This window comes from Trachypithecus francoisi, unplaced genomic scaffold, assembly GCF_009764315.1.
Source record: "Trachypithecus francoisi isolate TF-2019V2 unplaced genomic scaffold, Tfra_2.0 Lachesis_group3, whole genome shotgun sequence".
Taxonomy (NCBI): domain Eukaryota; kingdom Metazoa; phylum Chordata; class Mammalia; order Primates; family Cercopithecidae; genus Trachypithecus; species Trachypithecus francoisi.
Genome location: NW_022681468.1, coordinates 35,748,494 through 35,761,562, shown reverse-complemented (window position 1 = coordinate 35,761,562; position 13,069 = coordinate 35,748,494). Strand labels below are relative to the sequence as shown.

Genomic DNA, 13,069 nt, shown 5'->3' with positions numbered 1-13,069 from the left:
TCATTTTCTCGCGCAAAAAAAAAAAAAAAAAAAAAAAACTTTAAACAAACATATAAAGGATCCCATTCTAGGAAAAAGGAAAAGCATAAGAGGAGGCAATGAGAGCAATTTAGAGTACTAGATGCAACCAAAGACCCAAAAGGTAAACCCGAGATATACCCTAAATATGTGTACTACTGTAACCTCATTGATGTTGTTAGGGTCTCTTGTGTCACTTCAACATACAGTGTTGTTCCCCATCCCTCAAAGGACTAACACACATAAATATTCTAAGAAGAGACTACAATCATCAAGTATAAGCTAGTCTTTATAAAAAGTAATGTTCACGGGCCGGGTGGGGTGGCTCACACCTGTAATCCCAGCACTTTGGGAGGCCGAGGTGGGTGAATCACGAGGTCAGGAGTTTAAGACCAGCCTGGTCAACATGGTGAAACCCCGTCTCTACTAAAAATACAAAAATTAGCCGGGCGTGGTGGCACGCACCTATAATCCCAGCTACTCGGGAGGCTGAGGCAGGAGAATTGCTTGAACCCAGGAGGCAGAGGTTGCAGTGAGCCAAGATCGTGCCACTGCACTCCATCCTGGGCGACAGAGCAAGACTCCATCTCAAAAAGAAAAAAAAAAAGTAATGTTCACTCAAAACCAAGTTCATGAAGCACCTTCACATATAACATTTCATTGACCATTCACTACCTCCATTCATCTACCAGTTTGAGGGCAATCGTTATCCTCATTTTACAGATGAGTAGTGAAGGGACTTACCTAAATTCAAACACTTTGTGACTGGTGGAGCCTCCAACTCAAATCACATGACATCAAATCCCAAGCACTTTCCATACCACATTGCGCCTCCTCATTTCACATCAAAAAGTCACAAAACTATCCTGTCTGCCTAATCTGCACTGGTCTATTACCAATACTGTAAGAACAAATGTCTGTTATTAATGACCCCAAGTGCTACGAATACAAAAGAGAAACAAAACAAACTCAGTATTTTCTCTGACAGGCCTGGCACTCTGTTCAGCACCCAACCTATACCTTGACTAACACAGTTCTCACAAGCCCCTCAGGTAGATGCCGATATTCCAACTGTATACCTCAGAAAACACATTCAGAGAGGCTTAGAAACTTGACTAAGGTCACAGAATAAACAAATGACACAGCGATGATGTTAGCCACATGTCTGCTATACCACACTGCCTAACATAGTATCACAGCGATGCCTTTTTCTGGTCATCAACAAGAAAAATCAAGTACTTTTTAGGTTAAAATATCTTAACGTGTCAAATAACCATTTCTCCACTTGTTGCTGTCATAATTTCACTTCCAAGCACAGCACCTTTTCTTCTTCCTGATTTTCTCTGGTTTACTCAATATCTGCTGGCCTCACTGTGCCCTGGAAAAGGGGATTGCTGTCGGAACAGAAAAGTGACGTATTATTAACTAATAGTACTTTACCCAGCCACAGGAATCATGCAAATATTATTTCTGCTCTGGGTCTAAGTTAATTCTATCAAGTAGTATGTGTCAGTTACCAGAAATGTGAGCCTGCCCAAACAATTATGAAATGAAAACAATGAACAATCTATCATTTTAATCACAACTCTCTAAGGGCTTTCCAAACCAGACAAGACACAAGAACAACAAAATGCATAAAAGTAATCTCATTACCATCCCAGAGTCTGGCATCCCACCACATTACAACATTGGGGATGCATAGCATTAGCCTCAGAATACCGTGCTCCCCCCCTCAGGTGTCGACTGCTAATAAGAGACAAAGATAGATAAGAAAAAAAATATAAACATGACACTAGTTTTAAACTTGGGAAAATTATCGAAGGACTTCCCAGAACAAAATGTAATTAGCTTTAACAAGTTAAGGTATATTAGGACTCCCAAAGGGGGCTTCCTTATCTGAAGCAAACAGGAGGAACTTTCTGTTAACACAGCTGTATACTCATAATGGAAGGTAAACAGCTAAAAAGGCTTTAAACAAAAACTCTATGTTCAAGGAACAAATAGGAAAAGCTGGGTGTATCTTAGCCAAGCTGGAGGAGCGGTGGAATAGCCTGCTGATAGGATTAAGAACAGGAAGTAAAGAGGAAACAGGAAGAACTGAGCTAGAGGGAGTATGGGGGGAAGGAGGAGGAGCAAGGGGCAAAGAAGGCTGGAACCCAGGAAGTACTGATGGAGATGGGCACCACAAGCCTAGAAAAGTAAGCAAATAAATACCCAGAATCGAAAGGTCTGCCAGAGCCTCCCTTGTGGAAAGGACTCTCCTCTTTTACAAGCTAAAATTAAGATAAAGGAAATGACCTGGCCAAGACTAGAGAAAATAGAGTTCATTTAAGATATAGGGGAGCGTCCTGCCCAAGGATAAAACGAATAATAACTGGTAGCAAATGGAGGGAACTTTTTAGTGCTTTTCAAAATGTAACTTCAAATAGATAAATTATATGGCAGGGAAATTATCTCAATAAATTTGTTATTTTTTTAAAAAGTTTGAGCTAGGCATGGTGGCTCACGCTTGTAATCTCAGCACTTTATAGGGTGAGACAGGAGGATTACTTGAGGCCAAGAGTTCAAGACTAGCCTGGGCAACATAGGGAGACTCCACCTTTACAAAAAAAAATTTTTTTAAGTTAGCCGGGCATGATGGCACCTGCCTGTAGTCCCAGCTACTTGGGAGGCTGAGGTGGGAGGTTAGCTTGAGCCTGGGAGGTCAAGGCTGCAGTGAGCAGCGATAGCCTACTGCACTCCAGCCTGGGCAACAGAGTGAGGCCCTGTCTCAAATAAATACATAAATAAAGGCGTGTCAAGCTGGGCAACGTGTGACTACTCACAATTCCGTTAACATGATTAGTTCAGTTATCTCCAAAAGAGTACCCCCAAATTCCCTCACTCAGTAGGTAAAGTTTACTTATGTCTGGGAACTTCTCTGTTGGAATACATCAGGAGTTTTATGAATACATAAAAAACAGTAGCGGGGATACTGGGAGCCAGGTCTTTAAAGAAGAGGTCTTCCCTCACTTACGCTCTTGAAATTTATTTGATAAAATTTTATATGGTGGTTGGGGAAAGGAAGCTTTCGTCTGAACAGATTTCTTCAGCGGATGATCTAGGGCCAAAATCTACCTAGTCAAAGAGAAAACGATCTGGGGTACAAAAGTCAAGTCAGTTCTGGACAGACCCCAGAAGGTTTATCATAAAATGATCACAGAAGATCTTTCTCTTTGCTACCCCCAAATTGGACTGTACGCCCCGTGTCACTTCCGACGGTTACTCGCGAAGACGGATGCTTTGCCATGATCCCAGAAGTTTCTGGCGAGCTGCTGACATAAATTAGAAAGCCACTCGGGGACCGACCTGGGTGAAGCTAAGCGCCACGTCCAGGGCTGGGCTCCCCCTTCATCCCTCCCAATATAGGAAAAGGGACAGAAGAGGGCAGCAGCCAAGCAGGAACGCCCAGTCAGTCGTCTTCACCCCCCTCCCCTGAGCCAGGTTTCGGGGAGCCGCCCCCTAGCCCTCACGTAGGCCCATTCCCACCCGCTCCTGCCCCGGGCCCGCGACCCCAGGGAGGAGGGGACAACGGCGGCGAGCGCCCCCACCGGCAGCAGGCGCACCTCCCCGGGGGCAGCTGTCGCCGCGGCCCGCGGGGCCCGGGCCTCCCCGGGAGCAATAGGCTATCGATTCAGCTGCCTGTCGCTAGGAGCCCCGGGAGAGCGAGGCCTACACCGCCCGGCCGGAGCCCCGGCCTCGATTTCGCCACTTTCCCCAAACCAGAGGGAGAGCCAGGGGACAACCAGGCCGGTCTGGGCGACAGGGAGGAGAAGCAGAGACCACTTGCAACAGCGGCCGCGGGAAACAGGGTGTGGGGCGCCGGACTCCCGCCAACAAGTCTCCCGGGGGTCCCCCACCCTACCCCCTGCCTCATAAGTTGCGCATTCAAGTTCAGGCTGGTGCCCTTTAGCCTCCACAGCCCTCGCCACTCTCCAAACCGTATTAAAAACAAGACGCAGAAGAGGCCACAACCGAACGAAAGGCGATGGTGCTGGGCCCCTAAGAGCGCCAAGGGGGGCGTCCCGCCGCGGCCCTACCGCCGCCAGTCACCTCCCTTCTGCAGACCCCGCCAGCCCCCGGGTCGCAGCCCCCGGCCCCTCGGCGTCCGGGTCTGTCACCGCCCGCTTCCCAGCCCCAAGACCTCTTTTCCTTGACGCCGGCGACAGGGGCTGCAGCTCCCCCTTGCCTCCGGCGCTCCTCGGCCTCCTCCCCCTCCACATCCCCAAAATGCCCCCAGCACCTTTTAAAGTACGCGGAGGAAGAGTTTGCCGTCAAACTTTGTCGAGCGGTAACCTCGCCCCCCTCACCGACCCACACTTTCAGGGCAGGTATCAGGAGAGATCACTTTGCACTTGGGATAAAGCGAATTAAGGAGCTGTCAACCATTTTAGGTCTTTTTTATAGAAGACATCCTCTCCTTCCCCTCCCCCTGCAATGGTTTTAATTTGACACCAAACCTTCCTACCGCAGAAGGGGGTTGAGAAAGGGAGGGGGTGGGGACAGAGGGCAGGAGGAGGGTGACGGGGGAGAGCGAGAGGGGGAGGCTGGGAGGGTGCGGGGAGGGGAAGGGGGTTGATTTACCTGAGACCAGCCACTGGCCTCCATTGTTGGAGAATTCAATGGCATTGACACAGCCGAAGTGGCCGAGGAGGTCCTTCTTGTAGAGGTTTCTGCAGCCCCGCAGGCGTCTCCTCTGAAAGTCCTGAGTGAGCAGGGGGTCCCCATGCAAGCCCCGCTGGGACAAGAAGCCCACCACTGACCTCATGCTGCCCCCCAGGCCAGTTCTCCTCTTCATGCTGGAACCGCCGCCGCCGCCGCTCGCGCCGCCGCCCCTCCCTCGGCCTCACGCGCGGCCGCCGCTCCCCCCACCCGGCCCTCCCCCCGCGCTGCGATCCGGATGGTTCTTTAACCAGCCATGGCAGGCAGAGCGAGGTGTGCAGACACTCGGCGGCGTTCGCGGCTTCCTGACGGTCCCCTCCCTCTCCTTCCCCCCGAGGCTCCTCCCTCTGCCTCTCCGCCTCCTCCAGCAGCTGATCTTCAGCTGCCGCCGCGCTTCCGCGATGCGCGGCCCTTCCGCCGGCCGCGGGGCCCCGAGAACGCGGCGTCGGCGCCCCTCCCCCTTGCGGGGGGCTGGCCGGAAGAACGCGGGCGGCCGGCCGGGAGACCACGGGCGCCTGCTGCCTTAGCCGTTGAGCCGCTTCCCACGCGGGGATCCGGGTGGCTTCGGGCAGAGACACCGTTGCACCCCAGCGCCTCGCACTCCGCGGAGTTGAATGCGCGTAACAATCCGGGTGGCCGCCGGGCTTCGGCTCGCCCTCCTCCCGCGGGGATTCGCGGGCCGGCTGCTGCCGGGAGGCCAGCGCCCGTGCGAGTTCGGGGAAAATGCGGCTGGAGTGGAGTGGGGGAAGGTGCGAATGGGGGCTCCGGTCCTCCTTCCTCTGCTGGCCTCTGCCTTGGGCAGTCCGGCCCTGCCCGAGGCGGGGGAACCGGGAGTTAGGGCCGCACACTTGGAGGAACGTTGCCTGGGGGTTTTGTTCGCGCACCCGGCCCTTCCCCTCTCCCGGTAAATGTTTAACACCACCGCTCCTCCCCAAGTCCAGTTCTCTGTCTTCCTCCGGTCCTTGAGTTGAAAAAGGCTAAATTGTTCCGTCTGGCAGATTAAATAGAGTGGTACATGGGGGGAAAGAGAAAGGGAGAAAGGGATAAAGAAGTGGGAAGAAAATTGCCAAAACCGAGTTGTTGAAGTCCCGAGAAGCACGAGGTACTTCTCTCCGTTCCAGATAAATTTGCAAGACACAAGAAGCGTGATTTGAAACTAACGATATATGTTATTTAATTGGGTGCGGTGAGCTCCTCTTAAAGGTCTCCAGTCGGGAGCGCTGAGGTTGGACAGCTGTTAACCAGCAGCTGCGCTCCAGGCCAGAAGTGGCTGCACTTCAGTAGGATGGGAGTCACCGCGTTGACCCTAGTGGGTGTTAAGTGCTTTGGAATTCTACCAGATACAGTTAAAAGTCCCCTTTTCGATGTATTATAGTACTTTTCCTGGAAGCTATCCTCTGTCATTAAGTGGTAATAAGCTACTGAAATAGGCACTTGTCAGTTTTGCCCTTTCAAGTTAGCAGGAATTATATCCTCTGGACCAGAGGTGGCACAGGAGCTGTTGAGTAGAATCATCATTGAACGATGGGCTGTACATCTCTGATCTGGGGAAGATGATAATAATTAAAAAAAAAAAATCGGCTGAACATGGAAGAGGTCTACCCGTCAAGCAAAATTAACTTCTACTTTTTGTTCAGTGACAATAAGATTAATCGTACTAATAACAAATATGCAAGTGTTTCATATAAAAGTACATATTCTAGCAAATATTACTAAACAGAAACCAAATTCCATCAGAATTTGTGGAAAAGGGCAAAAAAATAAATTTTTTAAAGAAAAATCAAATTCCTAAAATGTGAATTTTAACGGAATATTGTTCCCCTAAACAGGAAACTATGCAGGATGTCTTCTAATAATCCTTTGTGTTTATTCATTATAATAACCACCTGAAAATTAGTAGCAGTATACCAGCTTTATTAAAGATGTATAGCACCAAACATCCTTTTGTCATAGAAATGTCAAAATGTGTAATTAATCATTTATTTTTGTGACGATATGAGTCTCCCCCACTCTGCTATAAGTTCTCCGGGAGCAGGGACCACGTCTGCTCAAGGGTGTATGCCTGGAGCCAGCACTTGCTGGCACTAGTGGCCACTTTAATACTTGCTGAATCCATGAATGAACTTAGGGAGTGGGGAGGAGTTTGGAGGGAAAGGTCGTGCTTTCGGGTTTGGATATGTTGAGTTTGACTTGTTTCATTCCAGTGGGATCCACTCGTTCCAAGGCCAGTTTCCCTGCTCACTGTTCCTTTGCTTAGCATCCTCAGTCCACACATTCAAAACCCTCTCTGACTTCTTCCAGTTAATAGGCCATCATTTATACCTACACTATTTGCCTGGAGTGGGGGAGGTTTGTTTGAAGTGGCCTTTACTGTGGCAGTATATAATATGTACCCTCTTCTGCCCTCTTAAGCACATACCCCCTTCTCTACAGTTTTTACTGAATTCCTGGAAAAATTGTCCCATTTACCTCAGCATAAAAATAGACCAGCATCTGGTCACATGCCAGCCCAAATCTAGGACTTTGCTGGAAACTTCCTTAACTGTTGGGTGACCAACCATGACAGAAAGGTGGGACCACCTAGTCTGTTTATATCCTACTGCTAGTCTGGCCAGCTTTTTATAAGCCTGAATGAAATATCTTCCTGTTCCTATAATTAGAGTTGTCGGATAAAATGGAGGATACCCAATTTGGTATGAATTTTAGATAAACAATGAATGTTTATACCCCATGAAATATTTGAGATATACTAATTATTGTTTATTTGAAACTTGAATTGGGCATCCTGAATTTTTTATTTGCTCAATCTGGCCACCTACTTATAACCAACTTCAAAAGATCAAACTCCATGATGTCAATTTGCTTTTATTAAGAATTTAACATAGTCCCTTGTGTCATTTATTGCAAACTAATAATATTGTACATAACTACATACCACAAACTTTTTTTTTTCCACCACACCTGTAACAAAACTGCAATACCACAAACATTTAATCATCTTTGATGACCACATGAGCTTTGTCTTTTTCATATAGGCATTTATTGTGAAAAGGCCAGCGTACTTAGCTTTAAAATAGCAAATGAAATTACTTCTGAGTAAATTGAAACACTGCAGAGAATGTGTGAAGGAAGAGGGAGAAGAGTGAAAAACTCATATTTTTCTTACCTAAACCCAGAAACTTATGTGTATTAACGTTCATTCTCAGGAAGCCTTGAAACACTGATTTGGAAATTCATTCTGGAAAAACAAAGATAGGGAAATTGCTTAACCCAAGAACTCTTAATTGCTTCACCATGGGTTGAATACTGGTCAAATGTAGAATTCCCAGAAATGTGTTTACTCTTTGACTTCTATTTTGTTTGACTCCAATATTGCTGAAGAAAGAGTAAGGAATATTTAAAAACTGATTGAATGCTAAGGAAATGCTCAAACATTAGAAACTGTGTTTTTAATATTTATTTAGAAACAGGGTCTGGCTCTGTCACCCAGGCTGGAGTGCAGTGGTGTGATCTTTGCTCAGTGCAGCCTTGACCTCCCAGGCTCCAGTGATTCTCCTACCTCAGCCTCCTGAGTAGCTGGAACTACAGGCTCACACGGCCATACTCAGCTAATTTCTATATTTTTTGTAGATGGGGTTTCTCCATGTTGCCCACGCTACTCTCAAACTCCTGGGCTCAAATGATCCTCCAGCCTTCACTTACCAAAGTATGGGGATTATAGGCATGAGCCAGCTAGCCTGGCTGTTTTTTTGTTTATTTTGTTTTTTTTAACTGAGAAAATATTAAGCTCTTCTGAAACTTTTATTAAATCTTAGCATATTAAGTACTACATATGGACACTAATATGCTCAGAAATTTTTATTCAAAATATTTTCAACTTTAAACAACTATTCATAATACGAGATGTTAATTCATGCAGAGATCAATGCCTCAAATATACATATAATTTAACTGTAACATTTATTTTTAACTTTTTAAAGACACGGTCTCTCTGTTGCCCAGCCTGGAGTACAGTGGTGCAATCATTGCTCACAGCAGCATGGAACTCCTGGACTCAAGTGATCCTCCCACCTCAGCCTCCTGAGTAGTTGGGACTACACGTTTATGCCACCATGCCTGGCTAATTTTTTAAAAATGTTTTACCATTTTGTCGCCCAGGCTGATCTTGAACTCCTGGCTTCAAGCTATCCTCCTTGTCCTCCCAAAGTGCTGTGACTACAGGCATGAGTCACCTCAGCCTGCCAACATTTAAATTTTAAAAGGTAAATTATTTATTGATCATCTCAAATAGACAACGGTCACTTTTAATGTTGGGGAGAAAAGAAACTGATTTACTTAAATTCGTATTCTTCCAACAAGATCCATAGGACATATATCTTTTCATTTTTTAATAACTTTATTGAGATACAATTGACATATCATAAAATTCACCCTTTTAAAGTGTACAATTCAGTGGTTGTTAATATATGCACAAAGTGGTATAACCATCATCTAATTCCAGAACATTTCACCGCTCCAAAAAAGAAACCCCATATACGTTAGCAGTCGCTCACCATTCCTCCCCACCCTCAGCTGCTGACAACCTCTAATCTAATTGCTATCTCGATGGATTTGCCTATTCTGCTTTTCTTTTTTTTTTTTGAGACAGAGTCTGGCTCTGTAGCCCAGGCTGGAGTGCAGTGGCATGCTCTCAGCTCAGTGCAACCTCCGCCTCCCAGGTTCAAGCAATTCTCCTGCCTCAGCCTCCCCAGTAGCTGGGATTACAGGCATGCACTGACACCCAGCTAATTTTTTTATATTTTTGGTAGAAATGGGGTTTCACCACATTGGTTAGGGTGGTCTCAAACTCCTGACCTCAAGTGATCTACTTGCCTCAGCCTCCCAAAGTGCTGGGATTACAGGCATGGGCCACCACGCCTGGCATATTCTGCATATTTCATAGGAGTGAAATCATACAATATATGTGGTCTTTGTATCTGGCTTCTTTCACTTAGCATAATATTTTCTTTTTTTTTTTTTTTTGAGACGGAGTCTCGCTCTGTCGCCTGGGCTGGAGTGCAGTGGCTGGATCTCAGCTCACTGCAAGCTCCGCCTCCTGGGTTTACACCATTCTCCTGCCTCAGCCTCCTGAGTAGCTGGGACTACAGGCGCCCGCCACCTCGCCTGGCTAGTTTTTTTTTTTTTTTTTTTTGTATTTTTAGTAGAGACGGGGTTTCACCATGTTAGCCAGGATGGTCTCAATCTCCTGACCTCGTGATCCGCCCGTCTCAGCCTCCCAAAGTGTTGGGATTACAGGCTTGAGCCACCATGCCCAGCGTGCATAATATTTTCAAGGTACTCCATTATTTTTTTACACCAAATAATATTCCACTATATGGATATACCACATTTTGTTTATCTGTTCATTAGTTGATGGGCTTTTAGGCTGCTTCCAATTTTTGGCTATTATGAATAATAATACAACTATTAACGTGTGTACAACTTTTTTGTGGGCATATGTTTTTATTTCTTTTGGGTATTTTATGTAGTAGGACAATTTTGGGGTTATATGGTAACTTTATGTTTAACTTTGTGAGGAAGTGCCAAATTATTTTGCGTATCAGCTGACCATTTTACATTCCACAGGTTGTATGAGGGTTCTAATTTTTTTTTTTTTTTTTTTTTGAAACAGAATCTCACCCTGTTGCCCAGGCTAGAGTGCAGTGGTGCAATCTCGGCTCACTGCAACCTCCGCCTCCTGGGTTCAAGCGATCCTCCTGCCTCAGCCTCCTGAGTGGCTGGGATTACAGGCGCATGCCACCACGTCCGGCTAATTTTTGTATTTTTAGTACAGACGGGGTTTCACCATGTTGGTCAGGCTGGTCTTGAACTCCTGACCTTGTGATCCCCCTGCTTCAGCCTCTCAAAGTGTTGGGAGTATAGGCGTGAGCTACCATGCCTGGCCGAGGGTTCCAGTGTTTTTACATTGTTGCCAGTTATGGTTATTGTCCAACTTTTTAAATTTTAACCATACTAGTAGGTGAAGTAGTTTCTTATTATTGTTTTGATTTGCAATTCCCTGATGTCTATTGATGTTGAGCATCTTTTCTTATGCTTATTGGCCATTTGTTTTTGTTTGTTTGAGTCGGAGTCTCGCTCTGTCACCCAGGCTAGAGTGCAGTGGTGTGATCTTGGCTCGCTGCAACCTCCATCTCCTGGGTTCAAGCAATTCTTGTGCCTCAGCCTCTCAAGTAGTTGGAATTATAGGGGTGTTCCACCACACTCGGCTATTTTTTATATTTTTAGTAGAGATGGGGTTTCACTATGTTGCCCAGGCTGGTTTTGAACTCTTAAGCTCAAGTGATCCACTTGCCTTGGCTTCCCACAGTGCTGGATTACAGGTGTGAGCCACCAAGCCCAGCCTTATTGCCATTTATGTATCTTCTTTGGAAAAATGTCTCTTTAGACCTTTTGCCCACATTAAAAATTGAATTGTCTTTTTATTGCTGAGTTGTAAGAGTTTTTTACATATTCTAGATGTAAGTCCTTTATCAGATAATTGATTTGCAAATACTTTTTTCCCATTCTTTGGGTTGTCTTTTCGCTTTGTTGATTGTATTCATTGAAGCACAAAAGTTTTTAATTTTGATAAGCTCCAGTTATCTGTTATTTTATTTTGTCACTTGTGCTTGTGGTGTCATATGCCTAATCCATGGTCAATTTTTTTAAGAAGAAACCACTGCCTAATCCAAGGTTACAAATATTTACTTCTATATTTCTTCTACGAGTTTTATACTTTTTAGCTCTTACAGTTATGTCTATGATCCAGTTAATTTTGTATATGGTGTGAGGTAGAGGTCCAGCTTCATTATTTTGCATGTGGACACCCAGCCATCCCAGCACCACTTGTTTAGAAGATGATTCTTTACTCCATTGAACTGCTAAATGTATAGAAATACAACAAATTTTTTGTATATCGATCTTGTACCCTGTAAACTTGCTTAACTCATTTATTAATCTTAATTTTTTTATGAATTCCTTAAATTTCCTATATACTAGATCATGTCATCTGTTAATAGAAACAGTTTTACTTCATTTTCGATCTGGATGTCTTCTACTTCTTTTTCTTACCTGATTGGCTTGGCTAGAAACTCCAGCACAATGTTGGACAGAAGTATCAAGAGCAGACATCTTGCCTTGTTTCTGATATTAAGGAGAAAAGTTTTAGTCTTCTAGTTACCATTAAATATTATGTTAGCTTTTGATTTTACATAGATGCCATTTATTAGGTTGCAGAAGTTTTCTTCAATTCCTATAGAATTTTTTTTATCACACAAAGGTGTTGAATTTTGTCAAGTGTTTTTGTGTATTGAAATGAAATTATCATATGGTTTTATCCTTTATTTTATTAATATAGTATATTATGTGGATTGATTTTCATATATTAATTTTTCATTCCTGAAATAACTCTATTTGATCATGGTGTATAATCCTTTTTGTATGTTACTGGATTCACTTTGCTAGTATTTTGTTGAGGACTTTTTGTGACTATATTTATAAGGAATTTTGGTCTATAGTGTCTGTTTCTTGTGATGTCTTTGTGTGGTTTTGGTATTAGGGTAATACTGGCCTCATAGAATGAGTTGGGAAGTCCATCCTCTATTTTTTACATGAGTTCGTGAAGGATTAATGTTAATTCTTTTTTAAACATTTGGTAAAATTCACAAAGGAAACCATCTGCCCTGGGCTTTTGTTTGTGGGAAAGTTTTTGATTGTTGATTTAATCTCTTGTTATACTTCTGTTCAGATTTTTTATTTCTTTTTATTCTGTTTTGGTAGTTTGTGTGTTTCTAGGAATTTGTCCGTTTTATCCAGATTATCTAATTTGTTATCATGTTCACAGTGTTCCCTTATAATTCCTTTTATTTCTGTAAGGTTAGTGGTGGTGTCACCTCTTTTATTCTTAATTTTAGTAATTTGAGTCTTCTGTCTTTTCTTGGTCAGTCTAGCTAAAGGTTTGTCAATTTTGTAGATATTTTGAAATAACTTACTTTTGGTTTCATTGATTCTATTGTTTTTCTCTATTTCATTTGTTTCTGCTCTGGCCTTCACTATTTCCTTCCTCCTGCTTGCTTTAGTCTTAGTCTTCTTTCTCTAATTACTTAAATTGGAATATTATGTTTACCCTAGAGTGGTATAACCATGGAAAATATCCTTCAAACATGAAGGAGAAATACTTTCCCAGGCAAACAAAAGCTGAGGGATTTCATCAACACCAGACCTGTCCTACAAGAAATGCTAAAGGGGGCTGGGTGCGGTGGCTCATGCCTGTAATCCCAGCACTTTGGGAGGCCAAGGTGGGCAGATTGCC

General features: G+C 44.3%; 1 protein-coding gene across 6 annotated transcripts in view; it reads right to left on the bottom strand.

Annotated features, from left to right (window-relative positions):
* The window catches only part of DCAF5 (DDB1 and CUL4 associated factor 5), a 117,889-nt gene extending 112,596 nt beyond the window's left edge, over positions 1 to 5,293 (bottom strand). For 3 of the 6 annotated variants that reach the window (XM_033187620.1, XM_033187622.1, XM_033187626.1), the window contains exon 1: positions 4,642 to 5,293. In XM_033187620.1, coding sequence (XP_033043511.1) covers positions 4,642 to 4,855 — 214 coding nt within the window. In that variant the 5' untranslated portion in view covers positions 4,856 to 5,293. Of the gene's footprint in view, positions 1 to 4,300; positions 4,494 to 4,641 lie in introns of those variants that run through there. The other 3 variants (XM_033187623.1, XM_033187625.1, XM_033187624.1) reach the window with 2 other exon arrangements.
* Between the last annotated feature and the right edge of the window lie 7,776 nt (positions 5,294 to 13,069).